Source organism: Phragmites australis, chromosome 21 (genome assembly GCF_958298935.1).
Source record: "Phragmites australis chromosome 21, lpPhrAust1.1, whole genome shotgun sequence".
NCBI lineage: Eukaryota > Viridiplantae > Streptophyta > Magnoliopsida > Poales > Poaceae > Phragmites > Phragmites australis.
In genome coordinates this window covers 5,705,017-5,724,782 of record NC_084941.1, presented here as the reverse complement: position 1 = coordinate 5,724,782, position 19,766 = coordinate 5,705,017, and the positions used below count along the sequence as shown (strand labels likewise).

General features: G+C 41.7%; 1 protein-coding gene and 1 pseudogene across 1 annotated transcript; one reads left to right on the top strand and one right to left on the bottom strand.

Moving 5' to 3' along the window:
- The first annotated feature begins 6,708 nt into the window (after positions 1–6,708).
- On the top strand, positions 6,709–8,395 carry LOC133904077 (type III polyketide synthase A-like; annotated as a pseudogene).
- Positions 8,396–8,760: 365 nt separating this feature from the next.
- On the bottom strand, positions 8,761–10,543 carry LOC133903947 (small ribosomal subunit protein mS86 (rPPR1)-like). The gene has a single exon (XM_062345444.1). It carries the CDS (start codon positions 10,430–10,432, stop codon positions 9,131–9,133), a length of 1,302 nt encoding a protein of 433 aa, XP_062201428.1. The 5' UTR covers positions 10,433–10,543; the 3' UTR covers positions 8,761–9,130.
- Positions 10,544–19,766: the final 9,223 nt, after the last annotated feature.

The following is a 19,766-nucleotide window of genomic DNA, read 5'->3' as shown; positions in this document are numbered from 1 at the left end:
AGAGGTAGCTTAAATACATAAAAGATTTTACAATGATATCAATTGAAACATTTAAACATTACATACCTCCGGGGACATATTGATTGCTCCATGAGACTACAAAAGATGTCACTAGAAACACATGTTAGTCTCAAAATCACAACTTATAGGATATACTCCCCCTAAATGTGTGCATACAAGTGTTTAATACTTATAAGATATATATATATATATATATATATATATATATATATATATATATATATATATATATATGCACTTGTTATTGGTAACAATGGAAATTTATCCTATAGATTGGGTCATGGCACATGAAATATACCAATTATAAAAACTAGTGTCATGTAAAGAACCTACAACTAATAAACTATGTAGGTTTCTCATGGGTTAGAGATAAACACAAGTAGCCTACCATATGAAAATCTACACTAGGCATTGCAATAAATTGAAATAAGCATATGCAATCCTAGACAAGGCAAATGAGCTAGATGCAAAATAAAAATACATGAACATAAGTCTAGCTATCATTTACCTCTTTTACTTTTGGATGGAGATTTGGGTATGTAATGATCATGATCTTTATCAATGCGCACATCTTCTATACTTGGCTTATTTGCTTGAATCTTCACTTCATTTTGTGAGCCAAGCCTCCAAATCCCCATAGCCGCTTCGGACTTCAAGTCTTCTTTAGAATCCAAAACCGATTGAGATCCCTTCATGTTGGTGATGACTTCCTTGGGTGTCCAATAGGTTGGTTCCACCTTCAATATTTTCTTCTAACCATGTGTGCAACCACCTTACCATTGTCCTTCTTCTTGAGGTTGTAGTGGTTGCTCTTGGTCTTGATCTTGTAGTTAGGCTTGATGTAGAGGTTGAAGGTCTTGTTAGAGAGGTTCGTCATCTTCTTCTTCTCCTTGATCTCCTTCTTCACTTGTTTACATTGGAAGGATTTGTAGCCTTCTTGATGGCATTTGAAGCATGTCACGGTGGATCCCTTTGCAAGCTTCTTCATCATGAAAGTACGGTTATCTTGAGGAGGTTGGACATATCATTTGCCCTTTAAACTAGTCAAGTTTTTCTTGAGCTTCTCCACTTCTTGCTTAAGCTCATCATTCTCTTGTGCAATGAGGTCATTAGAAGGTTCTACAAAAACATTCTTAATGTATTTCTCATTGCAAATGGGTGAGCATGATAAATCAATTAAATCATCATAAGAAGTGAAAGCATCTACCTTATGATTATAATTAAATAGAGAGGTAGATTGCTTCAAATGGACCTTAGTTTAAGATTCGATGCACTCAAATTTACCTTTAAACTCTTCATGATCCTTGTTTAGCAAATTGAATTTGCACAATAACTATTTATAATTAGAAACAAAGATAGCATGAATGTCATTAAGTGCATTAAATTTCTTAAGCTCTTTTGATTGTTTCTTAAGGACCCTTTGTTGTTCTTTGATCAAATAAAGGAGTTTATCATAGAAAGGAGAATCCTCATCGGATCCATCATCACTTACATCACTATCCATACCTTTGGCCATAAGGCACTTGTGAGATGACTTGCGACAACGACTTGTGTGATGACGATCTTGAGGAAGAGCTTTTCTTGGAGGGGAGGATGGTGAAACTTTCATCACTTGAGCTTGACTTTTCATCGTCGCTCACCCATCTCCCTATGCTTGTGAATGCCTTGTCTCTCCCCTTTGTCTCCCTCTTCTTGATTTTGGTCTTCTTCTCCTTCATGATATGATCAATTGTGTTGATCAAGTCTTCAATGGATATAAGATGATCAACCTTGGCATTAATCTTCTTCATGTTCTTCTCTAACTTTCAGAAGAGCTTGGCCATCTTAGGATCAATTTTTTTATCACTTGATATGTTTTGATCATCATCTTCATAGCTCTCTTCATCTTGATCACCATCATCTTCGCTTGAGCTTGACTCTTGCTCTTGTCTCCTCATCCTTGCCTTCATGTGTTTGAATTGAGCTTGCTTGCTTACGAGAGTAAGGTTCTTGGTGTTAGATGAGGAAAAAGCTTCCACCCCCATGTTCAGTGTCATGTCATGGATGGTGATCTTACCAAGCACTTGACTTTGAGTCATTTTCTTGATGTCATTATTGTCATAGATGATGGAGACTATCAACTTGTACTTCTGAAGAAAAGCTTGAAGTATTTTTCTCACTACTTGATTATCTTCAATTGGCGTCAAAACTAACCTATTGATCTCATTAACAAGAATATTCAAACGTGAGTATATATCATTAGTACTTTCATGGGATAGTTACTTGATGCCATTGAGCTTAGTAACAAGTATATCTTTTGTGCCTTCATGTATTTCAATGAGACTAATCCAAATATCATGTGCATTGGTGAGACAATTGATTAAATGCATCAGCACATATAGATTATAAAATGATACTCTTGGCCAATGCATTTAATTGTCTCTCCTTGTTGGTGATGCGAGGTCTCATCTCATCCTCGGTGACTCTCTAAACATCCAACCATCAGGATTGCAAATAACAAGTCATTAGAATTTTCCACTGGGGAAAGTTTGTGCCATCGAAAAGCAGAGCACTATGGGAATCCATCCCAACCCCGAACGTCACAACTCACTAGGTGGTGAAGCATAACCGATCACAATGAGACTAAGGCTCAAATGCCACTTGAATTAGCAAAACCTTATGAAAGGTGTGAAACTCTCATCTAATACCAATGCCACCTTAGTCCACATTGGAGCTCCACAAAAGATATGCTCCAGATCTGCACCCGGTCACAGCTCTTGAGCCATCAAGTCACAAAGACAAGGCCTCCACTCGGATGAGCCACCAAGGCAAGGTCTCACCACTGGCCTCTCTTCCGGTTCCTTGCCGTCGTGATCACTTTGAAACTCGAGCCACCAAGACAAGTGTCTTCTCGTACCCACACAATCGCCATGTCGCCGCTCCACACCAAGTCGGAGGGTCAACAAGCTTGCCGGTGAGTCACCAAGACTCCAAGATGCTGACGTACCACTTGGTACAAGGTTGAATCACTCTTTGATCCATTCTCTAGGCAGCAATCACCTAGCAACACTCTCTCTAGATCTACAAGCACTAAACACTCTCTAATCTTGTTCTTAATCATCTTTAATAATCACTTTAAGCATTTTGGTGGCTTGGATGTCTTCTCAGGTGTACATGAACTTCTCTGGACTCCAGCACCTTCAAATGGCTGAGTGGGTGGGTATTTATAGCCTCAAACTCACACGCTAGCCGTTAACCCAACGGCTCAGAAAAGTTGTTAACACCGGATGATCCGGTGAGAACACTAGTACTAACACCGGATCATCCAGTGAGTACACTCTCACAAACTAGCCATTGGAACCCCACTTAAGCCTTTGTGAACATCGAACACACCGGTGTATACTTCATCTCCATCACCGGACTATCCGATAAGTTATCCTGAGCCATCCGAGCATTTCCTTCTTCTTTGTGTAAATTGCTCGAGTATAAGCATCCGGTGCACATCACTTCATCACCGGACTATCCAGTGAGTTGACTTCATCCAATCGAGCCAATGCAACCCTCTCTGGAAATAATGCTCCGGTGTGCACAAACTTCATCACCGGACCATCTGATGCATTGATCTTCGTTCTGCCTCTTTGCACTGTTCATTGTCCGGTGTGTGCAACACTTTGATCGCCAGACCATCCAGTGCTTTGATCTTCAACTTCAATGGCTGCAACCTTCTCTGGACAAAATGTTTCAGTGTGTGTCTTCTCTGACCACCAGACCTTTCGGTGAGGTCTTCATGCCTCTATCCCCTTTTGTCAAATATGCTCCGGTGAGTTCAACACCCAGAGCACCGGACCATCCGATGAGGCAAATCTTCCTGAGACTTCTCCAATTCAGTCCAACTTTATCCCGACTATAGTGACTTCTTCATGTATTGCATCCATGAGACTTACTAACATATATTCTTGACAAACGTGTTAGTCCCATTGACTATGTTATCATTAATTACCAAAATCATAATCATAGCCTAATAGGGCTATTTTCGCTACATAGGTGGACTTGTGCTTCCCCCGCCGAGCCTTTAGATAACCGATCTTGTACTTGAATTGTCATAAGATTTATTTCATAATGTATAAACATTCCATATCCTGCTTCTCAATGATCTCATTAAACATTACATTTGTAGTTAGTGCGGAAGTGAGGTTGCGTTGCGTTGCAGGTATATTTTCCATCTTGCAATTGTGCTCCACCACTCTTGATGCACCCAATGTGTCACATACAAGCCCTAAGTTTTGCACTTCACACTGTAGTTTTCTTGACTTGAGCAAGTAACACCAAACTTCCTTTGTGATGATAATGCCTATAACTTCACTATATCATGCAATTCAGACTTATTTGGGAACACTTGATTGAGACAGACCCTATTTGAACCACACTCGCAAGGATAATCATGGCTCTCCATAACATCCATCATCGCTTTATTAGGAATATTCCATTCACCAGGCACATGATCTTTGCAATATATTACAATTTTAGAACACTCCACGTCACCCTCTTCCCCGTTTCCCTTCCCCCTCCTCTTCCGCTTCCCCCCCCCCCCCCCCATTTACACACCTCATGCATCACATTGTGGTCCATTAAATCCAACAGACCAACAATTGCTTCATTTTCCTCCCCTTCATCAGCTCAACCCTCTTCTTCTATCGGTCTCATTGCTCTGTCCAATCCCACATCACTATCGTCACACAATTCTCTCTGACACAACTGCACTAGCATAATACACTCAGCCCTATGTTGTTTGCACCACTTGTCTGTTTGATACATACGCTTTAACTCCCAAATAACTAGATCTAACGAACGAGCCCATAAATATTGCACCCTAACAGAGTAAATCTAGGGTCCAACAAAAAATGTTAGGTGAACCATTTTATTATATCCTTCATCCTTGTACCCTTAGGGTTCGGGGGACAATAGGAAAGTTGCTCAATTCAACACCATTTGGATCATTACAAACTTCTCCATGAACATAAAAAAACCTTATGTATTATTGTAGAACCTGACATATCTACGACATGGCACAAATTTTAGTATAATTAACAATTACCTAACGTGTAATACCAAAATAATATTGTTGACACTAACCACCAGCAATCATAAATTGTACATCTATTAAATTAAAATTCAACAATAAATAGTGCATCTAATTCTAATCCTAACCTACATTCTTACCCTTACCTATCCCTAAATTTTAAGCCTAACCTAACACTAAATTATAATCCTAGTTCAATCCCTAACCTAACTGAGATTCTAAGCCTAAATAACCTATCTATACATATGTCTAAGGTGGCTAACCTACCATGTTTCCATCAAATCAAATTTTACAAAGTAAAAAAAAAAAAACCTTCTTCTTCCCTCCTCCTTCATCCTCCATCTTATATCTTCTTCCCTCTTCCTCCTCTCTCCTCTATCACCTGGCTTCTTTCTCCATCTTTCTCTGCCCTCTCTCTCCCGCGGCCAAGCATGCCGGCCCTCTCTTTCGCATGCGACAGAGTTGGCCAAATAAATGGCCACAGAGAGAGAGGGAGGAGGGCCGGCGACACTCGAGTTAAAACCAACCCATTGTCGTGCTACCGTGTCGAGACAATAGCACGCATCGCGCTATGGTAGGACGACAAGAGGTTCTTGAGGCATGATACAATGACATTATTGTTGTCGCGTCACGGTAGCGCGACATTAATAATTGTCACAATGTCAATGACAGTGTCCTAACAAGCCTATCATTATGCTACCTTGCAGCGAAAAACCCTATTTTCATGCTCCCATGAGCAAATTTTTTTTCGTGCTAGGGTAACAGGACTGGGTATTATTTTTAAAAAAAAATTGAACACACGTGTAGCGGCAGTTTTCTCCCATCCGTTTTCATCCCTAGTGCCGCCTCTGGACTTGAATCTCCTTGAATTGGGCTCCTCAAAGCGAATCGACGTACGACTGGCTTTGACAAGCCAGCTCCTTGAACAACGGAGCCTCTAGAACCATGTTTCTTCGTCGGACATGAATTGATCACACACCATGAAGGTGTGAAGCCGAACAGGAGCAGCACCAGAGACCAGCAGAGGAAGAACGGCCTCTTCACTTCTTCAGAATCAAAAGCTAAGCAGCAAGCAGTATCAGAACATCCAGGGCTCAGTTCCAGGATCATAGAATGATTACTGCCAATTGCCGTGTAATCTGATAAATAGCTTAGCAACTTTTGGAGAACAAAACATTAGCACGAAATGAGCATTTCTGGCAGAAAACACACCAAATGGGCATTCACTTGTCGCCTTTCATCTATACTTGTGATATTGCTATTGACATCCAAGCACAATTGTGCAGCAATTTAGCATGTTGCAACTAGATTTCATGTAAAAAAGTACCTGCCCAAAGGCTTCAGCATCAACTAGATTAAAGCGTTAAATAAATATCTGCCCACAGAACTTTGCATTACTAAACAATAGTTTTTAAATCAAGCATAAGATATACAAAGATCACACCAAATGGATGAGCAAAAATATAGGGCAAACCAAAGAAGGGTGGGAAGAATGAACCTTCTCCCCACAGAAGAGGGAGAATGAGACGACCAGTCTGCGACCTACCATGCTTTCACTCGTGCCTTCGTCTCCTGCAGGTCCAAAACCAAACAAACTCCTGCACAACCATATCCCCTATTAAAGCACCGAAGATGTTGCAATGGCCTCGTCACACAACAAAACCACAGCAGTAGAATACATGCTAATAGAAAGAGACATCCAGGAGTGCCAGTGAGGTAACAATGTCTGGCCTTGGAGTCAACAAAGCCAGCAGGGGCGCCAATGGCAAAAGCCAGAGCTCCAGGGGCAAGGCCATGCTGCTTGCCCTGGGCAAGGGTCTCCCTGAACAAGTTCTACCTCAAGAGAAGGTTGTCGAGAGCTACCTCCAAAACAGCAGCTGCAACGATCCTGCCACCAGGGAGAAGCTTGAACGCCTTTGTAAGCTTTCTTGTTTCGTATCAATGGTTATTTTACAGCCTAATCCTTTTTTATGTTGAGAATTTTGATTTGACAACATAGTTAGTTTAGCTCTTCTCAAAAAAAGATCTTTAGTGCAACCTCACCAATGAGTAGTCGCTAGACTGTTATTTTTGTTTGGAACATGTACAAAGAAGACGAGATTTCCATTCAGTACAAAAAATATGTGCACAAAAAAAATCAGTTTAACTTTTGCTATAAGAAAATCACCACGACACGGATTTAGTTACCATTTCTTTCCTGTTTCTGGTGAGGGCTGAGGTGAATAAGGATTAGGAGTACATAATCATAATATCTAGCCTTCATTTGTAATGCAAGGATTTGCACCAGACCCTACAAATCATTCCCCTATGATTTTATTTTACAGGCAAGACTACTACAGTGAGGACAAGGTACACTGTTATGTCCAAGGAGCTCCTGGATGAGCATCCAGAGCTTAAGACAGAGGGCACTCCAACACTGACACCACGCCTTGATATCTGCAACGCTGCAGTGCTTGACCTTGGTGCAGCTGCAGCTCGTGCTGCCCTTGATGAATGGGGCCGCCCTGCAGCTGATATTACCCACCTAGTCTACATCTCATCTAGTGAGCTTCGTCTCCCAGGGGGCGACCTTCATCTGGCAGCACGTCTTGGACTTAGTCAAAACACCGTGCGCACCTCCCTTCTCTTCCTTGGCTGCTCCGGTGGTGCCGCTGCCCTCCGCACTGCCAAGGACATTGCAGAGAACAACCCAGGAAGCCGTGTGCTTATAACAGCTGCCGAGACCACTGTGCTAGGCTTCCGACCACCAAGTTATGACCGTCCTTATGACCTTGTTGGTGCTGCCCTGTTTGGTGATGGTGCAGCAGCTGCAATTATAGGAGCAGGCCCCATCACACCAGAGGAGAATCCCTTCTTGGAGCTTGAGTTCTCGACACAGGAGTTCCTACCAGGACTGAGAAGGTAATCGATGGCAAGATCACAGAAGAAGGCATTAATTTCAAACTGGGGCGTGATCTGCCTGAAAAGATTGAAAGCCGTATAGAAGGATTCTGCAGGACACTCATGGATCGGGTTGGGATAAAGGAGTTCAATGATGTGTTTTGGGCTGTGCATCCTGGTGGACCAGCAATACTGAACAGGCTAGAGTTCTGCCTCAAACTTCAGCCAGAGAAACTCAAGATTAGCAGAAAAGCATTGATGAACTATGGGAATGTGAGCAGTAACACAGTCTTCTATGTGTTGGAGTATTTGAGAGATGAGCTGAAGAAAGGGGCAATAAGTGAAGAGTGGGGGTTGATCCTGGCTTTTGGGCCAGGCATCACATTTGAAGGACTGCTAATTCGAGGCATTAACAGAAACAGAAAGATCTCCTAAAAGAATTTTACAAGCTACTCTGATGGAGCATATGAGAGGATCAGACAAGCATCACATGGCATACATAAAAGATCAATAATATATAGGAATATCTCATAAAGAGCATAGATGTCTTGATGGCATCTGTGCACTATATAGTCACTGTTTGATTGTATTTATGTTTTTATCCATCAAACAATGTACGGTACTGGAGTTTGCTTCCAAGACACTAGTAGAAATTAGGTACCATAATGCATGTTGTTCCAGTATACTATCTACTGACTACAAGACTCTTTCTGTACTGATTGTACACTTGAGTAAAGTGATTACAGGCCAGTCACCAGCTACATACATCTCAAAGGAAAAGTAAGCTGAACAACTAAATGTTGAGACATAAAACACATCATTATAACAAGCATTTTACAGTGACAGAAAGTACACTGTACCAACTATCATGATCCCCTTAGTACTTCAACAAATATTTCACTTTAACGTTACTTTAAATATTATTAAAAGACAGAAAAGTAGAGCACGTTCTTACAGTGAAGGGATTATGGAATAGCACTTCTGACCATTCTGCTACAGAGACATCCATTACATTCTGACTTAACCATGGACCTTGAGAAAAAACAGCCCAATGGCAACAGGAAGAAAACACTAAATCCCATGTGAAAGCCTATCTTCTTCAGTTGGCATCATCATCCAAAGTCCAAAGCACATGAATCAATCAGAAGTAATGCGGATGCCTCTAACAAATCATGGATTTGAACTTGGTGCACCCTCTTCAAGAGACAATTCATCAACAATCTTCTCCCAAGCAAGTTTAGCATCACCTTTCACAAGAAACTCCATCTTGGCAACAACATCCTTGGCCTCTGTAGACCTCCCTCCCTTCACCAACCCCTCAACCAGACCCTTCACGGACTCAAATGGTGGAGCAGCTTTCATCACAAAGCAGCTCTTACAAATCCACAGCGCATCATCAAGCCTCTCTTTCTCCACCAAGCTCTTGAACAGCACCACATATGTCTGCGAATGCGCCGACACACCCAAGTCACTCCTCCCCTCTCGCCTTTTCACCACCTTCATCCTCTTGAACACCCGTGTCGCTGCCCCAACATTCCCCTCCTTGCAGTACCCCTGCACGAGAGCGTTGTAGGTAAGGTAATTTGGCTCCACCTCATTTGACTCCATCACATCAAGCAGCTCCTCGCCCTTGAAGCTCTTGCCTTTCTTAGCAAACCACTGTATCCTGCAGTTGTATGTGACGACGTTTGGTTCCAGCTTGCTGGCACTGATCTCCTTCAGAACCTTCTCAAACCCCTCCTCGTCATCCTGCGCAGAGTATCCGGCGAGGACAGTGTTGTAGGATATGATGTCCGGGGCAGGGCCGTGCTTCAACTTCTTGTTGGCCATTTCATCGAGCAGCTGGCGCGCGGCGGTCAGCTCGGAGTTCTTGACCAAGGCGTGGAGGAGCACATTGTGGGAGGCGCAGCCGGGGGCGACCCCGAGGGAGGACTCCGCGGAGGTGAAGGTGGACTTAAGGTCGTCGAGGCGGCCGGCGCGGAGGAGCGCCGAGAGGAGCGCCGAGAGCGAGACGTCGGAGCGGGCGGAGGGCGCGGAGGAGGAGAAGGCGCGGAGCGCGTCGTCGGGGCCCGGGAAGAGGGAGAGCGCGCGGGCGAGGAGGCCTGGGGAGGGCGGGGCGGAGGCGAGGAGGAGGTCGAGGAGCGAGGCGGCGAGGTCCGGGCGGCGGAGACGCACGAGGCGGGAGGCCGCGAGGGAGAAGAGCGGGCGCGAAGTGTGGAGGCGCGGGAGGTCGTCGCTGGAAAGCGCGGAAGCGACGAGGGAGTGGACGCGGGCCGGGTCGCCCTCGGCGCGGACGGCGTGCAGGAGGTCGAGCACTTTGGCGGAGGAGGCGGGCGCGGCGGGAGTTGGGGTGGAGGTCGCCGAGGGATCGACGTCGGGAAGCGCAGAAAAGGCACGGAGGACACGGGCGGAGGCGGCGGCGGCGGCGGCGCGTGGGTGCGCGGCGTGGCGGCGGCGGAGGAGAGACGCCATGGTGGTGGGACTACGGGGTTTGGGAGGGCTTGGGCCTCTCTCTCCCGTTCTTTTCTCACACTGTGCCGAGCGCTAGGGTTTGGGACGAGATGAGATTCGTCTCTCACAATCTCACTCACGGTTAAGCTACCAACAGCAGAGTTCAAAAATTCGTCGATAACCTATCAAAATGCGTGATAACCGATCATCTCGGTCCGACTCGGTATCAGAAACTGAACGGTAACTGAATTTGAATTCAAAATTTCAAAAAAATAAAAAATCCTAAAACAAATCCTAAAACAAACTAGACACAATTCTAAGACCTCCTGTGAAAAACAATTTCAAAAATAATGTCATTTGCATCATATTCTATATGGAGGAAGTTTGAAAAGAATGAAAAAATTTGAAGCGTGCGGCTCAGTTATTAACTTATGTTAAGAAAAATTTTAACATACAAACACATATTATTCTTATGTAAAACGTATCTTAAGAGAATCTTTAAAATTAATTTCACTTTATTTAGAGTTTTATTAATTTTTCTATAATTTTTACAAAGTTCACAAGTATAAAGTGAATATGTTAAGAAACAGTATTGTAATTAACTTTTTCATGTCTACTATTATTTTTCCTACGTAAATAATAGTATAAATAAACTAATAAAAGTGATTTCACTAATTTTTAGGTGTGATGGATCAGTTATGAATTAATCTAATCGTAACACATTTACACAATCCTGCATATTACAATAACTAATTCATGAGTTCATGTATTTTTAAAAGAGATAGAATCATGTAAGAAGACTAACAAAACTAGTTTTATGATTTTTAGATTAGTAAAGAGTAAACTATGCATTTAACTTGGTTTAACAAATACATTTTCTCATAGAAAATTTTGAACTTTTTTATAATTATAAATATTTTTATCATGTAGATCATGTTACAAGGAAACCAACAAAATTTATTTCATGTGATTTGAAGCTCAGATAAATTAGTTATTGATTTTACAAGATTGAGATAATTTTTAGGTGTTTTGTTGAACTTCACTGAAAATCGAGAAAACTCTCGATAAATCGAGAAAACCGAGAGTTACCGATAATGCAAAAAATTCGAGAAAATCGCTCGTTAACCGGTCCTATTCGACGGGTTACCGAGAGGTCAATTTTATGAATTTTTCCCCAAATTTTAAATTTTATCAAACGAATTTTGTTCGAAATTTTTTGAAAATTCGAGCGGTTATCGCGGTTACTACGGTTTTTCGGTTACCACGACAACTCGGTTACCGAGGTTCGATCAGTAACGTGAACCTTGTCACTCCAGTCTGTAGCAGTTTGTGTTGATTTTAATAAGAACAACGCTAACCTGATCAGTGGTCTATTACACAGAATGATCTCACACAAGTTTAACAATTAAACTAATGGACTATCACACTTGCTCACCTTAGGGTAATAGTATGTTTGAGACAGAAATATTATATGGTGTGTCTGGTGCTTTGTTGATGGGCACCGCATAAACGTCCAATCTAGGTACTAGCATCAGACGCTCCGTCGTTACACGATCCAAGCCATAGATCGCACAAAGCACCCGTCGCAACATTCCTTACGAACTATCGAAACGGATCGAGCGACCAACTTAGCTTTGTCCTCGAGCTGGTGTAGACACCTCAAGCAATAAAAACTCAAACAAGCTTGTGCAATAAAAAATAAAAGTCTTTCCATATCAAAGATAAAAAAAAAAACCAAACTCAAACCCAACAACATATCTGATGTACTCCATAGCACAACAGAAGAACAAAGAAATTGTACACTTTGTTGTACAACATTTGTGCAATAAAAAATAGAAGTCTTCCCATATCAAAGATACAACAAACCAAACCCAAATCCAACAACATATTTGATTGTACTCTATAGCATAACATAAGAAGAAGAAAATTGTACACTTTACTGCACAACATTTCAGATTGACTCATTCAACATTTTAATTTAACATATGCAACACTAAAACGAAACAATTGCAACAACTGTAATGTTTTCTAGAAAATAAATTAATCCCTTGAGCAACATTGAAACACAACAGCATCAACATTTAGATAGACAAGAGCCTAACATTTTTAGAACAAATTCCAACAATACAAATTTGGTTGCTGCAACATTTAGGAAAGTTAGTCCCAACATTCCAAATCACCTAATGAAACAAAACAAACAGCATCAACATTTACATAGACAAGAGAACAGTTTAGAACAACAAATTCCAACATTATATATACAAATTGGTTGTTGCAACATTCAGAAAAGGTGACTAAAAAAACATTCAGAAAAGGTAATACTGGCGTTTCAAATGATCCAATGCAACAAAACCCAGCTTCATGTACACCCACGATAATGATGGCAACTAGCTTTGCCATGGCTTTTAGATACCATCACGAATTGGAAGAGGGTATATGAAAGTGCCTAGAGGGGGAGTGAATAGGCTTTTCTGAAAATTAAAACTAAAAACAGCGGATTAAAACTGCTGGATATTCCGGTGAAGGCCGGATACTCCGGTATGGTTCGGAGTATCCAGTCTAGTCCGGAGACTCCGGCCTAAATGGGATTTTCAGAATAAATGTGAATTAAAGATAACAACTAGAGTCTAAGGATTACACTAGGTCTACTAGATATCACAAAGCTAGAATAACACTTAATACTAGCAAGATTGTCACTAGAGCAATTTATATGACAAATCACCAAATTCACACGATAAAGTAAATTACGCAAATAAGAACACGTGAATTTATCCCAGAGTTCGGTCACCTCACAAAGAAGTGCCTACGTCTCCGTTGAGGAGCTCACAAAGAGCCGGGTCTTTTCCAACCCTATCCTCTTCTAGCGACCACCAAGATCAAGCTAGAAATTCTTACTCAATTCGAAGATATTTACAAACTTCCCGAGGCACACCACAAGTTTTGGGTGCTCTTCGGGCGACTCCTTTCCTTCTAGAAGCCCAAAGCTTCAAGAGAGATGATTGCAGTAGATGCTCGATGAAGAACTCAATGCTCAAGTGGCTTGAACCCTCTCCAAATACAAACTCTCAAATTTTTGCAAACTTTGCACTAGAGGTGGTTGGAGGGGCTTTGAATGCTCTTAAAGTGCTCAAGAGGTCTCAAGTTTACCAGCCACAGCAAGCTCTAAATGCTATGGAGAGAGGAGGCATTTATAGCACTCTCTCACAAACTAGCCGTTACTGTTTTTGTCAGGGCTTACCGGAGTATCCGGTCCTAAATCCAAAAACGGCGTCAGAACGGTCACCGAACGTGTCAGAACTAGCCGTTACAGTTCTGTTGAAATACCGAAGTCTCCGGTGAACACCGGAGTCTTGGGTCCTGACAGACTTTCCAAAAAAGATTAAGTCCGGAGACCAGCCAGACCCTCCGGCCTCTCCAGGTACCGGAGTATCCGGTGAACACCGGAGACTCCGGTCTTTCTTTTCTTTTATCAAAAAGATTAAACGCTAACCGAAAGTCTCTGCCGGACACTCCGGTTAACTCTAAACATTTACCGGAGTATCCGGTGAACACCGGAGACTCCGGTCCACTTTTTAGTTAAAAAAACAACTACTTAACCGAGACTCTCTGGCGGAGTCTCCCTCGGAGACTCCGGTCTGATAACCCTTAAATTACCGGAGTATCCGGTGTACACCGGATACTCCGGCCTTTTTCCGAAAAGAATAAACCGTAACCGAGACTCTCTGCCGGAGGCTACCTTGGAGACTCCGGCTGAACACTGAGTACTGGAGTATCCGGTGAACACCGGAGACTCCGGACTCAGTGAAGATTTCAGAATGAATTATGTGTCCGTGAGTGAATGTGTCTCTCAACTAGGTGGTTCTAAAGGATTTCTTGAGCATTGAGATACTAACCAAGCAATCCAATCCATCCTTCAAAAAAAGCGTCTATCCTAGACTCAATTTCAAAATAAAAGAATGTAAATCCTATCTAATACCCTTCGTTGATTCTCCATTTGTTTCGGCGGGCGTCAAACGTCATTTATCTTCACAACTAATGCTTAAACCTGTTCATCACTCGAAAAGCATGTTAGTTCTTTAATCTTTTTGTCATCAATAAGCCAAAACCCACTTAGGAGGCCTAGATGCACTTTCAGTATAGACACTGATGAAGGCTTGTTATTGGCATGAAAGGATGCAGGGAAGCCATCCTTCCTGTGGACCGGAAGCAATCCAAAGTAGTGAACTTTGGTGCATGCTAATTGGGGATTAGATGGGGTCACCAAGCGGAATGGGAATTTTCTAGTTTAGGATAAGAACAAGGTGAGGAGAGTTTTGTTGGTTGGGTTTTGTACATACGGATGGCAATGAACCCATGTGATTGGGTACCTACAGGTTCTACACCCGTCGGGTCCGAGTTTGGATTTCAAATTTTACCCATGGTATGATGGGTCGGGTACCCAAAATGAATCGGGTTGGGTGCAGGTTTATACTTTCACTCGTGGATGCCCACGGGTCACCCGAGTAGCACTGTGCAGGCAGCCAAGCCTAGGTGCAGAGGGATAAGGCTAGCGGGTTTAGCATGGTTTTGTTCCATCCAAATCGAACCCGACCCATTTCCATCCCTATTTGTACACGTGATTGCTTTTTCAGTTTTGGTTTAGTTGTAACGTACCGTTCGATGGGAAGGTTGCTCCGAACGCACAGAGCCGAGCATTACCGTTTGTTGATATGAGTTTAAGGCCATGTTTGGAATGGAAAATTCTCTTTGTATGTGCCAATCGAACTATTTCCTTTGAAATAGGCGAAGATGCTTCATAGTCCATATGATTGTGTCTTCCAGATGCAAGAGCACAGCGAGATGTATCACATTCAAATGACGTTCATACGACATCACTGATTGAATACCTTGCTAGTTTGATGTGGAAAATAACTAAGCTTATGTTTGCAATGAAGCTGTTGAAATCCTATTGGAATCTAAACTATAAAGGAGTGAATGTGTTTGGTGTCGATCACCACATCCAACCCCTTCAGATCGAATCCAACACACCCCCCCTCTTCCCACAGCAATGTGTCACTTTTTTTGTTTCCTATCTTCCCCTCCGTATCAAATCCAAGTGTCCCCTTCGCTGGTCAACTCCATCTAATAAAAATCGAAAAAATCAAGGTAAACCGAGCCAAACCTAACACACAACCCCTCCGCCACCCCTATCCTCCTCGCTCGCCCTACCCACTCCCGAAATCGCCGCTCACTCCCATCACACTGCACAATGCCCCCGCCCCTCCCCTCGGCCGCTGCCAGCCCCGCCCCCAGCTTCTACATGCCCCCAAGCCCTCTGCCTTCTTCGCGCCCGCCCGGCGCCCCATCATTGGCCCATGGAGGTTAGCCCACTCCCAACGCCTTGCACAGTGCCCCCCACCTGCCGCTGCCAACCTCTCTCCCGACCGCCTCCTCCCCCCCCCCCCTGCCCCATCGTGGGCCCATGGAGGTTACCCTGTCACCATCACCACCGAAAACACTGCTCTGCACAGCGTCCCAATCGTCGTCACCGCCAGCACCGCCCTCTAGCTTCTCCGCACCCACTATAAGTACCCCCGCGTCGAGGGAAACACCATGGTGGTGGCTTCTACCTCAGTGAGTACCCATCCTCCGGCCACCTCGCGAGGTGAGTAACAATAGAATCCATTCTCCTTTGCTCTCCGCTTGTGCGTGTGGCTGTCTATGGTGGTCTCGATCGAAGCTAGCCATAATTTTGTTGAGAAAACCGGTGTTTTCCTGCTTTATGATGACTATCTCCTATTTCATGTTATGCATAGTGAACCGCATGATAAGGTTTCTTGGTTTGGTGCACCAGGTATTTGATCTTTGAATTTTTTAGCGACCGATTACCTGCTACTTGGGTGTAGGCATGGAATAGGATTTGAACACTTTCCACACCTACGTTGTCTAATAAAAAAACCCAATATTAGTTTGTTAAATTATTGATATCAGATGATGGTTTGATATGATCAATTCAAACAATATGAACCATGCTATCTTCCTAACCCCTTTAATCGTGAGCCGATGTGGTCATAAAAATACACCTTTAACAATATGAACCATGCTATCGATTGTATTACGATATTTGTCAGTAGAGCAATGAAATATATTCTAGAGTCCTCATAATGCATATCCCTATGTGTCTAGATTTATTCAAATAAGAAGGTTGTTAGAGTAACGAATCGTTACTTGATTCCCTAAACAAATATTCATACGTAACCATTCAACATTTCAACTAGGACACCTCCTTAATTGAGGTGTAAAGTTGAATTCTTTGTGTGCAATAATTCAGTATCAAACTATCAGCAAGAAGGCGAGGACTGTGAGAAGGACGAGAAGTAGGAAGGAGAGGTCAGTGAGGAGGATGACGATCAACAACCACCTCCACTGATGCGGGCTTGGCATCTTCCACTCTGCCGTCTAAGGTGACACTTTGGGAAGCACAACACCAAGGTAAGATGCTTCGTTTCCCTCTCCGAATTTTGTTGTTGTCTCTGGTCTTAGTGGCGTCATGATGATATGCATTTGTAAGTGATTGTAAAGAGAGATTTGTGGATGGTTGTGGTTTGTGGCTATAAATTTTGGAGCAAAACGTTTTGTTTTTCTTTTTGTCATTCCTAGGATTCCCCGCATAAATTATATCAACAATTTAAGCATAATTGACAGCACCTAAAATGGAAATACAAATTAACTATCATTCCCTGTACAAATGATAAGCGTATTTTTTTTTCCTTTGCCTTTTATAGGTTGGGCATTGAGAAACTAAAATCTGAGGGCCAGTTTTAAAGATTTGTCACTCAAAATAGTAGTATGTGTATTTTGAAGTTCCAAGCTATAACAAGATAATCCTATTTTATCAAATTTCCATGGCTAGAAACTGAATTTGTTATCTTGCTTTTGAAGGAAATTACTTGAACCATTAAATTAAAGTTAGGTATGTATGCTATTATATGAGCAATTGTCTGTAGGTTATTGAAGGAGAGCTATCATACAATGTATCAATATGATCCTACCATTCGTACATAATTGAGTCTGTGAGGTGCTTATGGATTAGCTATTGATAGTGCAACTACAATATAGAGCCACTTTGTAAACTAAATTGTAGAACCTTTAGTAGCATTTTTTTAGCTAGGAAACTTTATAGCCAGGAAGAGCTGGATCTTTTGAGGTTGACAGAAAAGTTCAGCACATAACTCAGAGAATAAGCAATGGAAGAGAGCCTTTTGAGCTGATATCTTTTTTGAAATAAATTTGTGCTGATATCTCACCCTGAAAGTTCATGAGAACTTTAATTTGTTTCTTTGAGTTGTATCATGGCATACTTCTGCAGTAGCCAAAATACGGTGTTAATATATTTGAATTAATAATTCAGAGCTACAGGAGAAAGAAAATTAAATGGCATACTTTTGAACCTTTTCCCAATCATTATGTATTTTTCCTTTGTCCTACCATCAGTACAAATTAATAAGATGTTGTATTTGAGTGCGCAGCCAGTTAAACAAAGTTCTTACATGATGAAATGCATTCAAATACAGCACATTCTAGACAAGCAAATGTTATCTATCACTACATCAAAATTCAGCCACATTCTGGACATTAGTATAAATATAAACTCTCTACACCTTACAACATTCTGTGTGCACAGAAGCAATCCCTGCCAGGCTCCCATCATAGAGAAAATAAAATGGAAATACAAATGAACTATCATTCCCTGTAAAAAAAGAGTTATTATTGAAATGTAATTTGTTAGCATGGGTCATGTTTTAAAATTTATGAATAAATGGCTAAGATAAATTAAGCTTTGAAATTTGAAAGTTTAACTTGTCTGATTCCTAGGATTACAAGATTTTACAAAATTCGTAATCATATAACAATGGTGGAGAGGGAAGGAGTAGAATACATTCTGACACTTTCCTTGTGACAATTAATTGCACCAAATCCGCAAAGCTACATGTTACACATTCATGTTGTTCTTTTAATGTATGTGCTCATGCTTGTCTTCTGTTTTCTTCCCTTGTCATGAACTCACTACTCCCATTAACTATGATGAAGGTTCACCAAGGAGGAGGAAGAGGGACAAGCATTTGTCTAGTAAGTCCACTATTGATGTTCTTGTTGAGATCCAAGCATAACTTACTGCATATGTTAGTGTAATTAGCATCATAGCTGGAATTTGTACGAAATAATACCTTAGCTGGTCAACTCTGTGTCATGGTTGAACTACGTCTTTTTTCATCGTAGATCTGTAGTTTGTCGACAGAATGAATAACTTCACACTAGCTAAGGTTGAACGATGTACTCCTAATTTTGTGTTGCATCCCAATATATCTTGTGTAAACTGTAAACAGCGAATGATGTCGGACTCTGTATAGCTGTCATTATTTCTATCTCATATTTACAAATGTCTCTGAGCGGTTGAGTTTCTCCACGGGAACAATTATCTGCATAATTTGGGTCCGTAGTTCTAAGCCAAAACTTTGCATTCAGTTAATAACCCTAGAACTTTGCTCCACAGGAACAACTATCTGCATAATCTGTAATTCTGTTATACTACCCCACATTCTCCTAGCACAATTAAATCAGAGAAAAAATGATGTGTTTCATTATGTTGGGAACTCATGCTTATGATTTTATTTTACCATGCTGATGTGAACAGGGTCTAACAACAGAATTGGTCCAGAACTACCCTTAGTTAAATTTAAATATATTTCTCTTTAATCCAGAAATGTTGTGTTATTTTCAGTTTAAAATAAATAATGATGTGTTGTCCCTTGGGAGCCCTATGACATTTTTGCTTATGGTGCTAGGTCTACAACTAAACTTGAATTAGGCCCCCTTGTTTAACATATTGCTATTTAATCTAAAATATAGGCCACATATTTTTTATACTTAATTAGTATATATGAATGCATTATGGTTTGGTGCATTACTGAGTGATGCCCTTTATACGATTGTTGATGGTGCTCACCTCCCCTATTTTGGAATGACACTATTTTATAGCAATTGATGAACAATAATTGACACATTATCTACACAAATTCTGCATGACTAAAGGCCTAATGTTTCTCTTGTAGGAATCTGATCTTAGAAAATTGCTTCATGGTTAATCGTGGGTTCCAACTGGTACTTTCTATGCACTGCACAAGTAAGTGACATTGATCCAAAGGATGTTGATTAATGCGCTGCTTTCTGGGGGCTAGTTTAGTAGTATGACATGTTTTTTAGAAGTTTTGCCTTTCTCTTCATCGCCCTTTCCAATCTCCCTTTCCTTTCTCTGTTGCGCTTTCTGTGCTTCTCCCTTTATGAAACTGCTGCAAGGGGATGAACTTTGCCCCCC

Excerpts from the sequence above, each read along its gene's own strand:
- LOC133903947 (XM_062345444.1), bottom strand. The coding sequence starts at position 10,432 with ATGGCGTCTCTCCTCCGCCGCCGCCACGCCGCGCACCCACGCGCCGCC.